The sequence below is a fragment of the Haliaeetus albicilla genome, chromosome 4 (genome assembly GCF_947461875.1).
Source record: "Haliaeetus albicilla chromosome 4, bHalAlb1.1, whole genome shotgun sequence".
NCBI classification, from domain to species: Eukaryota; Metazoa; Chordata; class Aves; order Accipitriformes; family Accipitridae; genus Haliaeetus; species Haliaeetus albicilla.
In genome coordinates this window covers 2,129,317-2,143,649 of record NC_091486.1, presented here as the reverse complement: position 1 = coordinate 2,143,649, position 14,333 = coordinate 2,129,317, and the positions used below count along the sequence as shown (strand labels likewise).

The window sequence follows — 14,333 nt, the reverse complement described above, 5'->3', positions numbered from 1 at the left end:
TGGCAGTTGATGTCAATGTTTTTGCATCTGGAAAAAATCCAGGAGTAAGGATGGAACCATTCTGAATTCCCAGAAATCAGATTTCCCCGAACTAAAATAAAAAAACTTGCAGTTTTATGTCACTGTATCACTGTTTAGACTTAACAAATTAACACTTCTTTTATTAAAGAAGCTAATTCATGTATGTCCACAGTATGCCATTGCATACCGCCTCTCTCATTCTGTTTGCACAGTACTTTCTGTTACAATGCACACTCAAAAGCCAGAGCATCGGGAGGAGGCAACTATTTTAGTTTGCCCCATAAAGCACGAGTTTCGTCCAAGTGCACTGGAAGGGTTTTGCATAGAATTAGATTTACATCATGGCCCCAGGCAGTGCCAAACCTCAATGTGATGCAGGTGTACCCGAGGTACACGGCAGACCCCTGCCGCAGGAGTGCAGCGAGGGGCTCAGCTGCGCCCCATCCTGCGCTGATATGGACCCTCGCCTGCTGACTCCAGCGGCTCTCGGGGACGGAGCGCAGGTGTACCTGCTCCTTGGGGCTGATCCTGAGTCCATCCAGAAGCACTTAGTACTTGTGGCCTTGACAAACGTCTAACATCCCTCCTCAGAGGAGTATCTTCAAAATTCGGATGCACGAGCATTACCTTCGGGCTGGTGAGAAGGGTGACCCAAACCTGCTGTAGATTCCGGCATGTTCAGCAGTCGGGGTTTACAGGGCTCTGGCCCAATTAAATAAAACTGCTATTTGGTCCTCCCCACCTATCTTCTCTCATAATAATGAGGTGTGGTCATGAAGGGGTGACCACGTCTTTGGAAACAGAAACAGGGTGCCCAAGCAGCACCATTCACCTCAGCACAGTAACCTTGTTCACATCTTCATGCGCACAGAGCTTCACGTGTGGGACAGTGCCCCCACCCCAGCCAGGGCAAGAAGAGCAGGAGTAACTTTACAGCTTCTTTGTAGTTTCTCATTGCTTTACTGACTCAGGCTCATGTGTAGCTGAGCAGCATAGGAGGCAGAGCTGCCTTTGGCAGCTTTCTCACTTTTCCATCGTTTGGTGTCAAGCCTTGTCGTAACACCACTTCTTCTGGTTTGGTATCACGCAGGTTCGACCTGAAAACATTGCCGGTGGATTTTGTTGAATGCCTCATGCGGTTCCTGCCCACCGAGAACGAAGTGAAAGTTCTGCGGCTCTATGAGCGGGAGAGGAAACCCATCGAGAACCTGTCTGACGAAGACCGGTTCATGATGCAGTTCAGCAAGATTGAGAGGCTGATGCAGAAGATGACCATCATGGCGTTTATAGGCAACTTTGCAGAAAGCATCCAGATGCTGACCCCAGTGAGTGAGGGGCAATCCCTGGGGGCACGGGGGCGATGCGTTGGCTGTGCAGGGGTCCGGGCTTCCTGGGGGTTCAGCCTCCACTTAAAGAGCTGCGATCTGTGGCATGGGTCAGCTTACGGGGAGCACTGCAGTCATGTGAACGTGCGGGGTAGTCGGTGAGGGTTATAGAGATTTTAATTTTTCTAAGACAGAGAGATGGTTTAAGTGTTGTGGAGTGATCATCAGTTCTCACGGAGACAGAACAAGAAACAATTACACAAATGAAAAAGTGGTTTTCAAGCTATATTTTCATATATCAACGACTGATATCCCAGGTGCTGTTTGTACCCTGGACTACTCTGTACTGTCCTATTTCTTTACCCTGTAGAAGTTTAAAACTGGTTTAAATGAAAATCTAGTAGTTTGTATCATCAGGGAAGGTTATTATCAGTACTGGTCTGTGGGCTCTTTGAAGTGCGTCCTCTTCAGCCTGATGCATCTTTCTCAGTCATAAGCATTGAAATGTAAATACACTTTTACCCAACCACATCTGAGTGTGGTAAATCTGCGGTGCAAATGTTTGAAATCCTGATGTGTTAGGGCAGGATTAACATTCATGCTAGGGCCCACAGTATGGATGAAAACCAACAGGGTTTTTTCAGAATGTGAGTGTTTAGATTTTAACTTTACCCTTGGGTTGGACATGCATTAACCAAAGCTTTTCCTGTGTTTACCTGCAGCAACTTCATGCAATAATAGCTGCATCTGTCTCAATAAAGTCATCCCAAAAGCTTAAGAAAATACTGGAGGTAGGTCTGATCTTAGATACATTCAATAGCTCCATCACTCCCTGGTGCGTCCCATTACATATACTGAAACCATACCTGGATGCTGACGTACCAACTCTCCTTCCAGAGGTTTCTAAAGCGCCATGCATTTGCCCTGAAAATTCATGCTCTGCTGTGTTTTATCCTGACAGATAATCTTGGCTCTTGGAAACTACATGAACAGCAGTAAACGAGGAGCTGTGTATGGATTTAAGCTACAGAGTTTAGACCTGGTAAGTAAACCTTGTGGGGACCAGGTGGGAATGTATTTCATGTAGACGGCAAGTGGCTGCTGGGGGACTTGGTCGGTGCTTTGCAGCCGGTGAAGGCAGAGAGTGGCAGCAGGGAAGGCGCTCCCTGCCAGGCCATGCGAGTTTGCTTTGCTTATCGTTGTTTTGGGAGGCTGCTTAGGAGAAGACACCTGTCTTCAGAGGCTCTGCGGACGACAGCTTGAAAACCAGCTGCTAAACGATTAAATGGGCTTTTACAGCTTTTACAGCTGTCCCTGTCAGATGGAGAAGCACGGGTCAAGTCGCTTTGTTTGGAGCCTGCTTGCACCTCCACCCAGCAGTCTCTTTGCCTTTTCTCCCCAGCTCCTAGAAACAAAGTCAACAGACCGAAAGCAGACCCTGCTGCACTATATTTCTAACGTGGTCAAGGAGAAATACCAGCACGTATCCCTCTTTTACAACGAACTTCATTACGTGGAGAAGGCTGCCGCAGGTACCTTGACCCTCCTGTGCCTGGTGAGCGGTGGTGGCATGCGTGCCATGCGAGGGACTTCACGGCACACCGTGCACGGGCTGTGGGGGCTCTTCTCGGTGGGGAGTTGTTCAAGCTGTGGGTTCAGGCACTTGCACAGCAGGAGCGATGCAGCATTTTTGTTTTATTTCCTAGTGTCTCTTGAAAACGTCCTCTTGGACGTGAAGGAGCTGCAGAGGGGCCTGGATCTGACAAAGCGCGAGTACACCATGCATGACCACAACACGATGCTGAAGGAGTTCATTCAGAACAACGAAGGGAAGCTAAAGAAACTGCAGGACGACGCCAAAATAGCCCAGGTATTTCTTTATTCTCGGGGTTTGGCGTGAGGGTATGAGTGACACAGTGAGTAGTAGCATGTCACTGCAAAGGATGTGCTTTATATACACAGCAGGGAGGAGAAGAGGCAGCAAGTGTTGTGTATTTGTTCCTGAGTTCAGGTGCTAGGCATAGACATGCCAGTCTTAGCCAAGAGTTTCACATATAGAGGAAATCTAGACTCTTTACACTGAATACCACAGTAATGACGTGGATGGTGAGTTTGTCTTGAAATATGTGCAGTGCAGCAAACCTGTGGGTTTTTTTAGGATGCCTTTGATGATGCTGTGAAGTACTTTGGGGAGAATCCCAAGACGACACCCCCCTCGGTCTTTTTCCCAGTGTTTGTCCGGTTTGTGAAGGCCTACAAGGTAAACAGGAGCATCCTTCTCTTCTCTTCTGTCCTTCTGAACCCGATTTGGTACCTGTGTGGCTCTGGGCTCCCAACAAAACAGCTTGGGGCTCCCTCTAGCTTTGATGCAAAGTGAGCCATCCCCGACAGCACTGCAACAGCAGCCCCAGGCAGCACAAAGAGTTGTTTTGGGCTTATTTTCAGGGCTGAAAGACAACACAGCTGTCTGAGACGCTGGAGGAATCCTCAGAAATTGAATGTCTGAGCAGCTGCAGCTTACACCTTTAGCTCTGAATAGGTGTCTTTTGGAACTGGGAGAGGATGGTTTGTGCGACCTAGGAATGTCTCTCCCAGCGCAGTTTTTTCAGACTGTGCTCAGAGGCAGCTGAATTGCTACACCTAATCTTGTTTCCTTGGAAAGCCCCCTGGTAGCAAGTGATGGTGTTACTCATTTGTAACATTTAGGTTCCCTATAGCAACTGGAAGCTATAACCTGTGTTTTTTGTGATAAATAGCAAGCAGAAGAAGAGAATGAGTTGAGAAAAAAGCAGGAACAGGCCTTAATGGAAAAACTTATGGAGCAAGAAGCGTTGATGGAGCAACAGGACCAAAAGGTATGACACAGATAATGTCTTACAGGCAGGAGCCATCATGTTCTTGTGTTTTTCCTGATAGGTCAGAAACCTCAGCTCTGTACAAGAACTTTAGTTGTCCAACTTTTAGTTGCCTAGAAATAGAGTCTCTGGAAGTTTTCTCCTTGCGTGGAGAGAACTGAAATAAGCTGAAAGAGATACGGTTTATGGTTCTGCTACTTCTGAAGTCTGCAAAATTAAGAAAAACTGAATAGACAGAAAGTCGCCTTGTCCACACTGCCATTAGCTAAACTTTGTTCTTCTCTGACCCTGTATCTGTTAAAACCCTGCTGGTGTTCAGTGTGCAGAGCTTCTCGTCATTAACAGGGACAAGGAACGATCCTCCCCAGATCCTTCCCTGTCAGAGAGTGGCAGAAGGACTGAGCCCCACGTTACCATTTTATGGGTATTTTCCTGACATGGGTTTTCTTTTATTCCTGAGGTAACACTTTAGACTTGCTGGAGGAAGTTTCCCAAGGCTCTAAACCAGCCACTTTGTCGGCTGGTGCTGCTTCCCGCAGCTGTTGTTGGGATCTTTAGTCCCAGCCAAGCTTTTTCCCTCGGAAGGAAAGCTTGTTCTCCTTGTTCCCCTGATGCTTTTCAGAGGTAAGAGCTTGGAGCTCCAGTTCCAAGTGATGAGAAGGCTTGGAAGTAGATTACAGACATAAGAAAGAAAAGCAGCTTGGCATCCAGGTTAATGTGTGAGTCTGCCCACCCTCTCCATGGGACGTGAGCTAACTGCACATGTGTGTTTTCCTGGTCTTGCAAAATTGGGCAGAAAACTGGCAGTTACTGTTTGCTGGTTGCTGTTGGTGGGATCACCTGGTGTTTAACGTATGGGAAGAGAGAAACAGGATAGCTGGAGGTCAGTCCTTACAAATCCTCTCTTCTTTGTTTTCAGTCTCCTTCACATAAAACAAAGAGACAGCAGCAAGAGCTGATTGCAGAGCTCAGACGGCGGCAAGTCAAGGATAACAGGCATGTGTACGAAGGGAAGGACGGTGCTATTGAAGATATTATAACAGGTAAACACACCTTTTGTTCTGTAATATCAGAGGCCCTTTCACAAAGGATAAAAAAGTGTATCTGCCTAGTAGCTATTGTAAGCATTTTCTGTACTTCTTAAAAAAGTATTACTTGAGCACAGCTTAGGACATTGTTTATATGATGTAAATCAAGTATAGAAACTTTTGCTAATGGTATGTAACAAACAAAGCCCAGTAACCTGCCTTTACGTGTCCGCTGCCAATGCTGTGTGCGCAGACCTCGGACACACGCTCAGTTTCTTAGTTCTTCTCTTTCAGCATGTGGGGACGTATTCATTCTTTGCTCTTTAGAGTAGCCAGTTAAGTGCCTGCTCTCAGCAGATGCTCTGGTGGGGATATGCATGCCATGCAGAACTTTCCCAGAAATGTTATTTCCCAATAAATGGCATGAATGATGGATTTTAACATTATTAAGAGCCTACATTTTCATTAAAATGTACTAACAGTAATTGCACCACATTATTGCACAGTTAAAGCAAATCATTTGGTCAAACCTGAATGATTTATGACGCTAAACTGCTTCTGGTTTTACTGCTTCTCAGATTGGTAGGCAAAGTCTGCACTGATCCCAACCTAGGGCTGGAGGGAGAGGCTGAAAACCCACTGTTGTAGCCAAACACAGTCAGGACTTAGGTGCAAGTATTTGCTGATAAAAAGAGGCGCCTTCTAAACCTCATTTGTTCAGGAGTCACATCATTTTTTATCTATACAGCTGCTCTGATTGCAGAACTTTGATTTTACTGCACATTCTTCACCTGTGGTGTGGAAGGAGCATGTTCGATAGTTTTACAGTAATTTGTTGCCATTGCACAGAAGCTCAAAAAAAGGTCTTTGGGCAGGATTTCCTTGGCTACTGCTCCCGAATATTTTTCACATGAGTTTTTCCTGCAGGAGGGCAGGAGAGCTGTTTTACCACTCACTAAGGAAGGCCAGGGAGTTTTTGCCCAGCTAGATGACAGGGCTGAAATGCCTGAAGCTTTCACAACTCTTGTTAACCTTGATTAATAGCTTCCTAAGACAATATTCTTTATTTAAAGGGCAGAATCACTATAATATCTAATCTGTTACTGCTTCTACAACTCCTTCAGACTCCTGGAAGCGTGTTTAATTGGTAAAGTGGTTCTCCTGCTCTGTGGGAGAAACAGATTGTGTGGCAGAAGACCATGCACATGCAAAAGGCAGTCAAGTGGAGGGTGTGCCAGAGTCAAACATTTTCTATGGTCTTGGCTCTAGTATTTCCCATTATGGGGGTGTGTCTCTGAGGGCCTCAAGCCGTGTAATAATAAAGGTTAGGCACAGAAAGTCGGGTAGGACTGAGGTCACTTGAATACGGCCCACGAGAACTCTGTCAATGGTATGGAAATGATCAGAATTGTCATTTTAAATTGGATAGTGCCGCCTCAGATGCCCAGGAAAGCTCTGCTGCTCCGGAGCAGAGCCCTGTCTCACAACACACCCTTCTCTGGAGCATATTTAGCAATAGTCTCTCAAATGCATTGAAAATTAGGTATTATAAGAAATACTTACCCAAAGACTTACCATTGCCTTTTTGCCAAAGCCTATTGAAGTGCAGTGCTATTAGACAGCTGGTTGGAACATGTAAAACCGTCCCTGGGTGTCCGTAACCGAGCACTAACACTGGACTAATGCAATAGATCCGCTTCTCACGGCTCTGTTTGTCTGTTTGGCTGTTATTCCCATGCAGTGCTGAAGACTGTGCCCTTTACCGCTCGAACCGCCAAGCGGGGCTCTCGGTTTTTCTGCGAACCTGTTCTCACTGAGGAATTCCATTACTAAACTATTCCTCTTTCACATCTGATGCTCTTAGAAAAAAGAAAGGTTGCTGTAGATTTTTGACACTTCTCCATTTGTACGGATCTCAGCCAGGATCATGTGAATGTTGAGTGTATAGTAATGTCCAGCGTCCACCTGAAGTTGTATTTATGTCACCTCTCTTGCATGTTCTTGTGTTTCCGTAACTTTTTATTCCATCCCATCGACTTTGCACTCGATGCTTTTGGCCATCCTTGCGTTTCAAAGGCATCTCTCACCCTCCTGACAAATGCCATAGAACAGCAAGTGGTGGAAGTCACGGTAGACTTGGTGCAGATTTCCTACAGTTCACAAGACTTAGGAGATCAAATGCAGTCGTAAAGTGACAGTTCACTTGGCTTTTCTATGTCATCTCTTCTGGCTTACAGATCTTTCTCTGTATGCCAGTCTCTCTATGTAAAATGCATGTAATACATCAGCTGTATGCCAAAGCAAAATTACGGGCTGCATGAACTGAGCGGGACTTTCTTGGGGTTTGCTTTCTGGCTTGGAAGGGTTGTCTGTAATAACGTACGTCCTCTGCGAGGAGTGTTTTGTTTTAGACTTCTTAACCAGCACCTGCATGTTTGTCTGCATGTGAGATACGGGATAAAATGAACAGTGTAAAATCTTTTCTCGTTCGGTCACATCCATATTTAACATTTTTCAGTTCCATGCCAACTTTATCGAAATAAAGTCAGGGATGTTTGCTGAGCACTAACCAGTTCCAATTCACTTGGACTTTGCGCAGTGCTGGGGTTGGGCTCGGTAGCGGCAGCGGTGCAGGAACCGGGGGGAGAGGGAAGGAGCAGAGCTGGGGAAACACGTAGCTACGTGCCAGAACCGCAGAAATTGTGACGATGAAAAGCTTGACATGGAACTGAGCAATTTACATCGTGTGGTGTAAAGTCTAAGAAGGGTGTGTTTAACCCAGCATGTCTGTTAACACTGTTGTCTTGAATTAAGGACTCAGCGGCTTAAGAAGACAACAGTGTTTCACTTTTGCGATATGTATTTTTATGAATGCTTCTAATAAAATTGCAAACTATAATCAGCTCAACGGTTATTTGCTCTTTCGAGTTAATTGCTGTATTATCTTCCTGGAGCCAATCTTCAAAGCAGCTTGGAATTTGGTTAGCGAGAGGCGAGGGTGGCCCTCCTGTCCTTTCCTCTCCGTGTCTAACCTCCTCTCGTAGCCTTGGCCTTACCCCCTCTTGCTCTGTTGGCTAACGTGCCTGGGAGTTTTGAACGCTGAGTTGACTTGCTCTTCATTTTCCATCCCATTTTTTACTTAACCATCATTTTGTGTTTTGTTTTGTTTTGTTTTTTTTTCTGTTTAGCCCTAAAGAAGAATAATATCACTAAATTTCCAAATGTTCACTCGAGGGTAAGGATTTCTTCTAGCACACCGGTGGTGGAGGATACACAGAGCTGGCAAGCATCACTTTTTACTTAGCTTCCTCCTCTCTCTGTATGCCAGACAGCCTGTTGGTAGATGTGGCTAAGCGTAATACTGGTGAGAGCCTAAAGGCCAGTGGAGACCGAGACCGTTTATTTTCACCCTCTGCGGTGCAGGGGATCCATAGGCCCTTGGCTGGTGACCGTCTTCACACTCTCTCCGTTTTGGCCCTTTCTTTTCCAAGTTTAGCCCGAGACAGGCAGTCTTGTCCCCAGGTTGTTTCAGCCCCGTAGTTCCCTGGATATTGGTTCTGCTGCACCCATCTCGCTCCCGCTACGGCCTTGAACGGGGCACGAGAGACAGACAGCCAGCAGCTCGAAGTGCGGAGATGGGAGAGGGCAGCCTCGAACAAAGGCACCTTCTGCTGGGGTACACCAAGAGCTGAGAAGTTTGGGAGGCGTATTTAAACCAAGACATAAGTAGTCCAGGAAATTTGAGGGAGGGTTTGCCCAGTCCAGCGCAAAGTTCTTTTCCAGGAGAGAAATATTTTAACTCGGATTAGTCTTCAGGTGTACAAGTGTGCTTGTTATGTCCTAGCCGCCCGTGTAACAGCACATGTAACAGGCTTTCATCAACACGTCCATCTCCAGCTTTCTCCGCTGTTTGATCCATTGCATGCTCAGTATTCCCTCCTCTTCCCTCCCGAGCTCTCACCTCCCCAGAAGCAGCAGCAGGGCAGGTTGGGCCGGGCTTTGTCACCGGCGAGGAGGAGGAGGAGGAGGAGGAGGGAGGGGGTTGGCAGCTCCGCTGCCTTCGGCTAACGAAGCATCTCTGCAGCCGGGCGAGATGGTGGCAGTGGGGCAGGAGGGCAGCTGGAGCTTTGCAAGCCGGCGGCAGCGTACCAGCTGCTTTTCCTCAGGGCCCCCTCTTTTAGATAAATAGGTAGATATAGGGAGCATAGATCCATCCTTGTGTTGCTAAACACTTGCACCATTGTACCCTGGGTCGCACATCTCCAGTGAACTTCATCCCGCTTTAGAAAACTCCTCCAGCTCACGCTAACGATTGAGAGGCTGTGTGAAGGACCGAGGCATACGTCAAGCAAACCGATTTCAGTTGACGTTGCCTCCCTTACTGACGTTAATGAACACTAGCAGCCCGTGGGCGAGGAGACGTTCACGCTAACTTGATGGCATAAATCCATTTAGTTTCACCAGCATTTCAGCGCATTTCACCAGTATTACCTGCTGCTTGGGTGCGTAGTAAAAGGGCACGTCGGTATTTGCTCACTTCTGCTCTCGTTGGGGTGAAGTCCCTTCTCCTGTTCCTACACAAGCTGCTTTGATTGGCTTCCAGCAGGACTTTTCCTTGTCTAGACTGCGTGTGTGCGTGTGTCTGCGCGCGTGTGTGTGTGTGCACGTGGGCGAGCCGTGCGTGTTTACGAACGCCGCTTTCCTCTCCGCAGATCTTAGAAACCAGCCGTACCGACGGGCCGACGCGGTGAGGAGAAGCGTCCGGCGGCGCTTTGATGATCAGAACTTGCGCTCTGCAAACGGTGCTGAAATAACCATGTGAGCTGGAGACCTGCAGGTGTCAAGTAAAGGGGGTGCTTGAATGATACCTTGTCCGTGTGAACTCTGTGTTCTGCCACTCATTTACAGCCTTGGGAACAGTAAGATTTACCTTCTAAAGGGCTCAAAGACCTAGAAAATGCATAGGAACATCAGCGATGGGCTCTCCACTCAACCGTAGCTAACAAGTGCCTAAAATTGAAGTACCTGCTCAAATTAATCAAAGCAATAGGACTTGATTTGATTGGGTATCTTTTTACACCAATACATTATTCAGTATTTTTAACCAAAATGTAAAATACGTGTTGTTTTTGGGTGTTTAGTTTGGTTTGATTATATAAAAGTTTAGTGACTGGTCTCCTGTGGACCTGACCTGCATCCCGGCTGGTTGTGAACAGGTAATACTTGGACGTGCTCTGCTTTTAAATGCATTCCTGTGCTGTCCGCCGAGGGCTTCACCTTGGCTTCAGCTGCACTTACTGGCTTTTTTGTTGTTTTAAAAAAAGGAAGACATTTAAGGGCTTTCTCTGTGTAACATGGAAGCAATTCCAAGAAGAGACCCGTACCTTTTCCCACCACACACAGACTCCACACCACTGTAGCTAGGATGCGGTACCACGTACGTCGGTGATCACAAGATGTATAGCAAAGGAACACGAGTCTTCACCTTGAGGTTGTGATGTTTGTAGTGTGCAATGCAGGGTGCTGGGGGGGGGAATGCATTGCAAATGCACAAAACGAGGAGGGTGGCTAAGGCATGTACTATGTTCTTCAGCTAGAGGCAGCTTTGGAATAACAGTGTATTTATTAATTAGCACTAAGGTATTAACATCTCAATAATCAGTATTAGGATCCTGAGGACCGTTGCAGTTCAGTTACTCGCGCAGAGAATCATCCTGTGCCCTGCTCTGTAGGATTAATACCCTGCTCCGACTCCCAAGTTCCTTGGACAATCCAGTTCAAATTCCCTGCTAAGGATCGGTTGGTCAGCGAAGGGATGCCCAGCCTAAAAATCCCGGTAGGTTGTAGGTGATACGTTGCGTTTTGAAAGCTTAAAAAGGAACGTGAGACTTAACTTCAGCAACACTACGCACCCCCCGCCGCCAGTTTGCACCAGTATCCCAGAGCAGCGAGACGAAGCTGAATTCGTGCCGGCAGGGTACGCGATCTTCTCAGAAGTGAAGAACTGGACTGAAGAAAAGTTTGTACTTTCCAAGATACATTTTGCTTACAGCTTACCTTTCCTGGTCTCATTGCATCAATATGTTAATTGTAAAATTTATTGTATAGTATTTAACCACTGAATTTCTTTTTCTTTTATGTTGTGCTTATGTGAACCACTGGTGAAGGTCCCATTTTTTTCTTGGATAATGTGTAGTTATATGATAATCTGTTTTTAAATGTACAGATATTTTGCTACAAAATTGGTGCAGTTTTTTATGGTTTTTACACTTCTCTTTTATTCCCACTTTAGCCTCTGGGTAATATTGTAAATATTGTTTAAAAAAAAAATAATGCATCAGCCTGTGCTATACAATCTGAATGTTATTTTAACTTATAGTTTTTGTTTTTATATTTAACTAAATGGACAGTTTGGGGCTCAAAGTTACCACATTGACCTCTGCTTACCTATTTACAGGAAGTTTACTTTAAAAACTGCCACCTTCTTGCATTTACAGCAACGTGTACTTGACAAGCTGAAGAGAACATGCCAAATCACCTCTTTCTTCACTGACAGTGACAGAAGAGTATTTTAATCTGCATAAGAAAATTTGACAATTAACTTAATAAATTGTTAGGCAAATGGTTAAAAGCACTAGCTCTCACATTCTTAAACTCAAAGGTATTTTTTTAATTGAAGACAAAAATTTCCATACAACTAGAATATAATGCTGGCATGTTCTCTTTAATATTTTTCTAGTAATAGACCTGCTTCTTAGCAATATTAGAAGTGTTTTATAAAAGCAGTTCATGTTACTTTCCTGGTCTGTTCCTGGCATAAGATCAAATAAACTATTTACACTACTACACCGTAATCCATAGTGGGAGGTTTGTCACTGATGTTTTTTCCACAAATGGTGGTATTTTGCAGGTGAACACCTGGAGCTTTCAGCAGGGGCAGAGAGAAAGTCTGGGTGCCGGTTTAGGTTTTGGTTATTTTTTGTTGTTGGTTTTTTTTTTTTTCTTTAAAACCCCTCACTGTTGGCTTTTGTGGCTCCAGTCACTCAGTGACTGTTACTGCATCCTGGCGCTTTATTTTTTTTCCTGTTTCCCCCCCATCAAAGTGTGATTCGTGGGGGCTGTTGGAGTTGGGGAAGGGATGGAAGGGAACCGTGTGGCCCTTTCACACCCCCCTGCAGCGATCGCACCCTGGGCCGAGGCTGCCTTTTCCAGTGGGTTTCGCTACCTGACCCCTGCTACCGGCGATTAATGTGCAGTATCGATGCTGAAGTAATTCTGCAGGTAATTTGCGATGTCCGTTTACTCCTAGCTACAGCATGGCCAGGCTGGCCAGATCCCTGGTCCTGCGGGGGGCACGTGCTGCGGGTACCTGGCCCAGGAATACAGCCCTGCGGCTGCAGCTGATGCCAGAGGGGCGATCAGGTATTTATGGCAAAATACTAAAAAACGACAGTACAAATATTTAAGTCCTAAACTTAACAACTTCATACTTCAAAATTCAGTTTTAATTTGTAGAAGGGTTTAACGAAATGCAATGGAGTGTAGGGTGAGAGCGGGTGCAGACAGCCTCACGTGAGCTGCGGGGTGGGATTGGAACTAAACCAGCACAAAACAAAGAGCAAATGAAATACAGTCAAATTTAAATGCTGTGATAAGACACCCTTAACACTTAAAAATAACTGATCTTGCTAAAAATCCTTTCAATTTCAAGGCAGAAATCCAGCGTTTGAGCTCAGAGCTTCATTGTTGTGGCCAGGCAGGAGAGAGAGTCACTGTGTGAGAGCATGGCTGGGCTACATGGGCAACGCTGTTCTACCACACCAGCGCCAGGCCACTGTAAAACGATGAGGCTGCAAAAGAGGAAAGAAAAGGAAAAAAAGAAACAAAAAACCCCAACCCTGTAAAAAGACCTGAACTCATTTCCCTTAAAAAACTGAAGTAAGTATGCTTTGGCAGGATTGTTTTGAAAGCAGTCTCGTTTTAAGACGCATTTCTTTTTTGCAAGAGCTAATTTAAGACATATAAAAAAAAAACCCATTAGAGTAATTTACATTTACAGTTTTTTTATTTTTAATGGAAAAATAAAGGCAGACCTTTTAAAAGTAATATTTACTTAGAAACACTTTTTCCTTATGCAAGTTACGCAAATGCAAGGCAATAACAAAATATTGTACATAAAAGTTCTAATGCGTTGCAAACCATTATGCTCTGTCAAATTCTAAATTAGTTCAGCACGCTCTACTTGCCCACGGCCCAGCTCTACACCAATGTACAACCCGCGTAAGCCATAATTAGCAGTTCACCTCACATTCTCTAAACCCATTGTTGGTCTGTTTTTCCACTCGGGCATTGCTACCTGCTATGCTCTCTACACATTTCCATTTTAAAATATGAATTGAGGAAAGTGAATTTACAAGGTTAGCAAAATACATATTTAAAGTCTTAGCTGATTGCTTGATTGTAAATAGTCCTGGGAGCACCAGCTGCTGTCCGTCCATCCTTCCATGCCTGGGAGAGCCACTTCCTACAGGGGAGAAACCCAGAACAAAGCCACTGCCAACGCTTCGGTCAGCCCCTTCTCTGCCTTTGACATTACACACACCACTGGATACAAAGAATTGCCACAAGTCCTGTTTGACCAAACTCAGGTATTTTTTCCCTAAAAGTGATGGGCAGTGAGTGGTTGATGAACAACCACTACACCCTCTGCAGGAAAACCACCACTGCTGAAATGCGCTCTGCACTGCACCCCTCTGAATCCCTCATCATGGCCGTAAAAAAAGGTCATGGGTTCCTGCTGAGCACAGCAGATCAGCTGTCACCAGCGTTTTGTATTATTTCAAATGACTAACATCGCTCTCCAATAGTATTAAGAATCAGAATCACCTCACCACCCTAGCAAGAAACGCCGTATGAATTGGATCTTTTGGGTATTTATGCGCTAGTAACAGCTGTCATATATTAGGAAAAAAATGCACTGAAAAGGAAGCAACTCTAAATATAGTCTTCAAATAGTTTTTGTGAGCACATACATTGCTTAAATCCAGCCATCGGAAGATAGTAATAATTTAGAGCTGTACAAAGTATTTAAAACTAGAAATAAA

The 14,333-nt window shown here is 45.3% G+C and overlaps 1 protein-coding gene across 12 annotated transcripts in view; it reads left to right on the top strand.

Moving 5' to 3' along the window:
- Positions 1 to 12,075, top strand: part of FMNL2 (formin like 2) — a 153,619-nt gene extending 141,544 nt beyond the window's left edge. For 4 of the 12 annotated variants that reach the window (XM_069780628.1, XM_069780635.1, XM_069780631.1 and 1 more), the window contains 9 exons: positions 1,112 to 1,346; positions 2,069 to 2,137; positions 2,308 to 2,388; positions 2,749 to 2,878; positions 3,053 to 3,216; positions 3,505 to 3,606; positions 4,103 to 4,201; positions 5,121 to 5,244; positions 9,942 to 12,075. In XM_069780628.1, the coding sequence (XP_069636729.1) occupies positions 1,112 to 1,346; positions 2,069 to 2,137; positions 2,308 to 2,388; positions 2,749 to 2,878; positions 3,053 to 3,216; positions 3,505 to 3,606; positions 4,103 to 4,201; positions 5,121 to 5,244; positions 9,942 to 10,051 (1,114 nt within the window). In that variant the 3' untranslated portion in view covers positions 10,052 to 12,075. Of the gene's footprint in view, positions 1 to 1,111; positions 1,347 to 2,068; positions 2,138 to 2,307; positions 2,389 to 2,748; positions 2,879 to 3,052; positions 3,217 to 3,504; positions 3,607 to 4,102; positions 4,202 to 5,120; positions 5,245 to 6,970; positions 7,105 to 8,417; positions 9,238 to 9,941 lie in introns of those variants that run through there. The other 8 variants (XM_069780630.1, XM_069780633.1, XM_069780639.1 and 5 more) reach the window with 4 other exon arrangements.
- Positions 12,076 to 14,333: the final 2,258 nt, after the last annotated feature.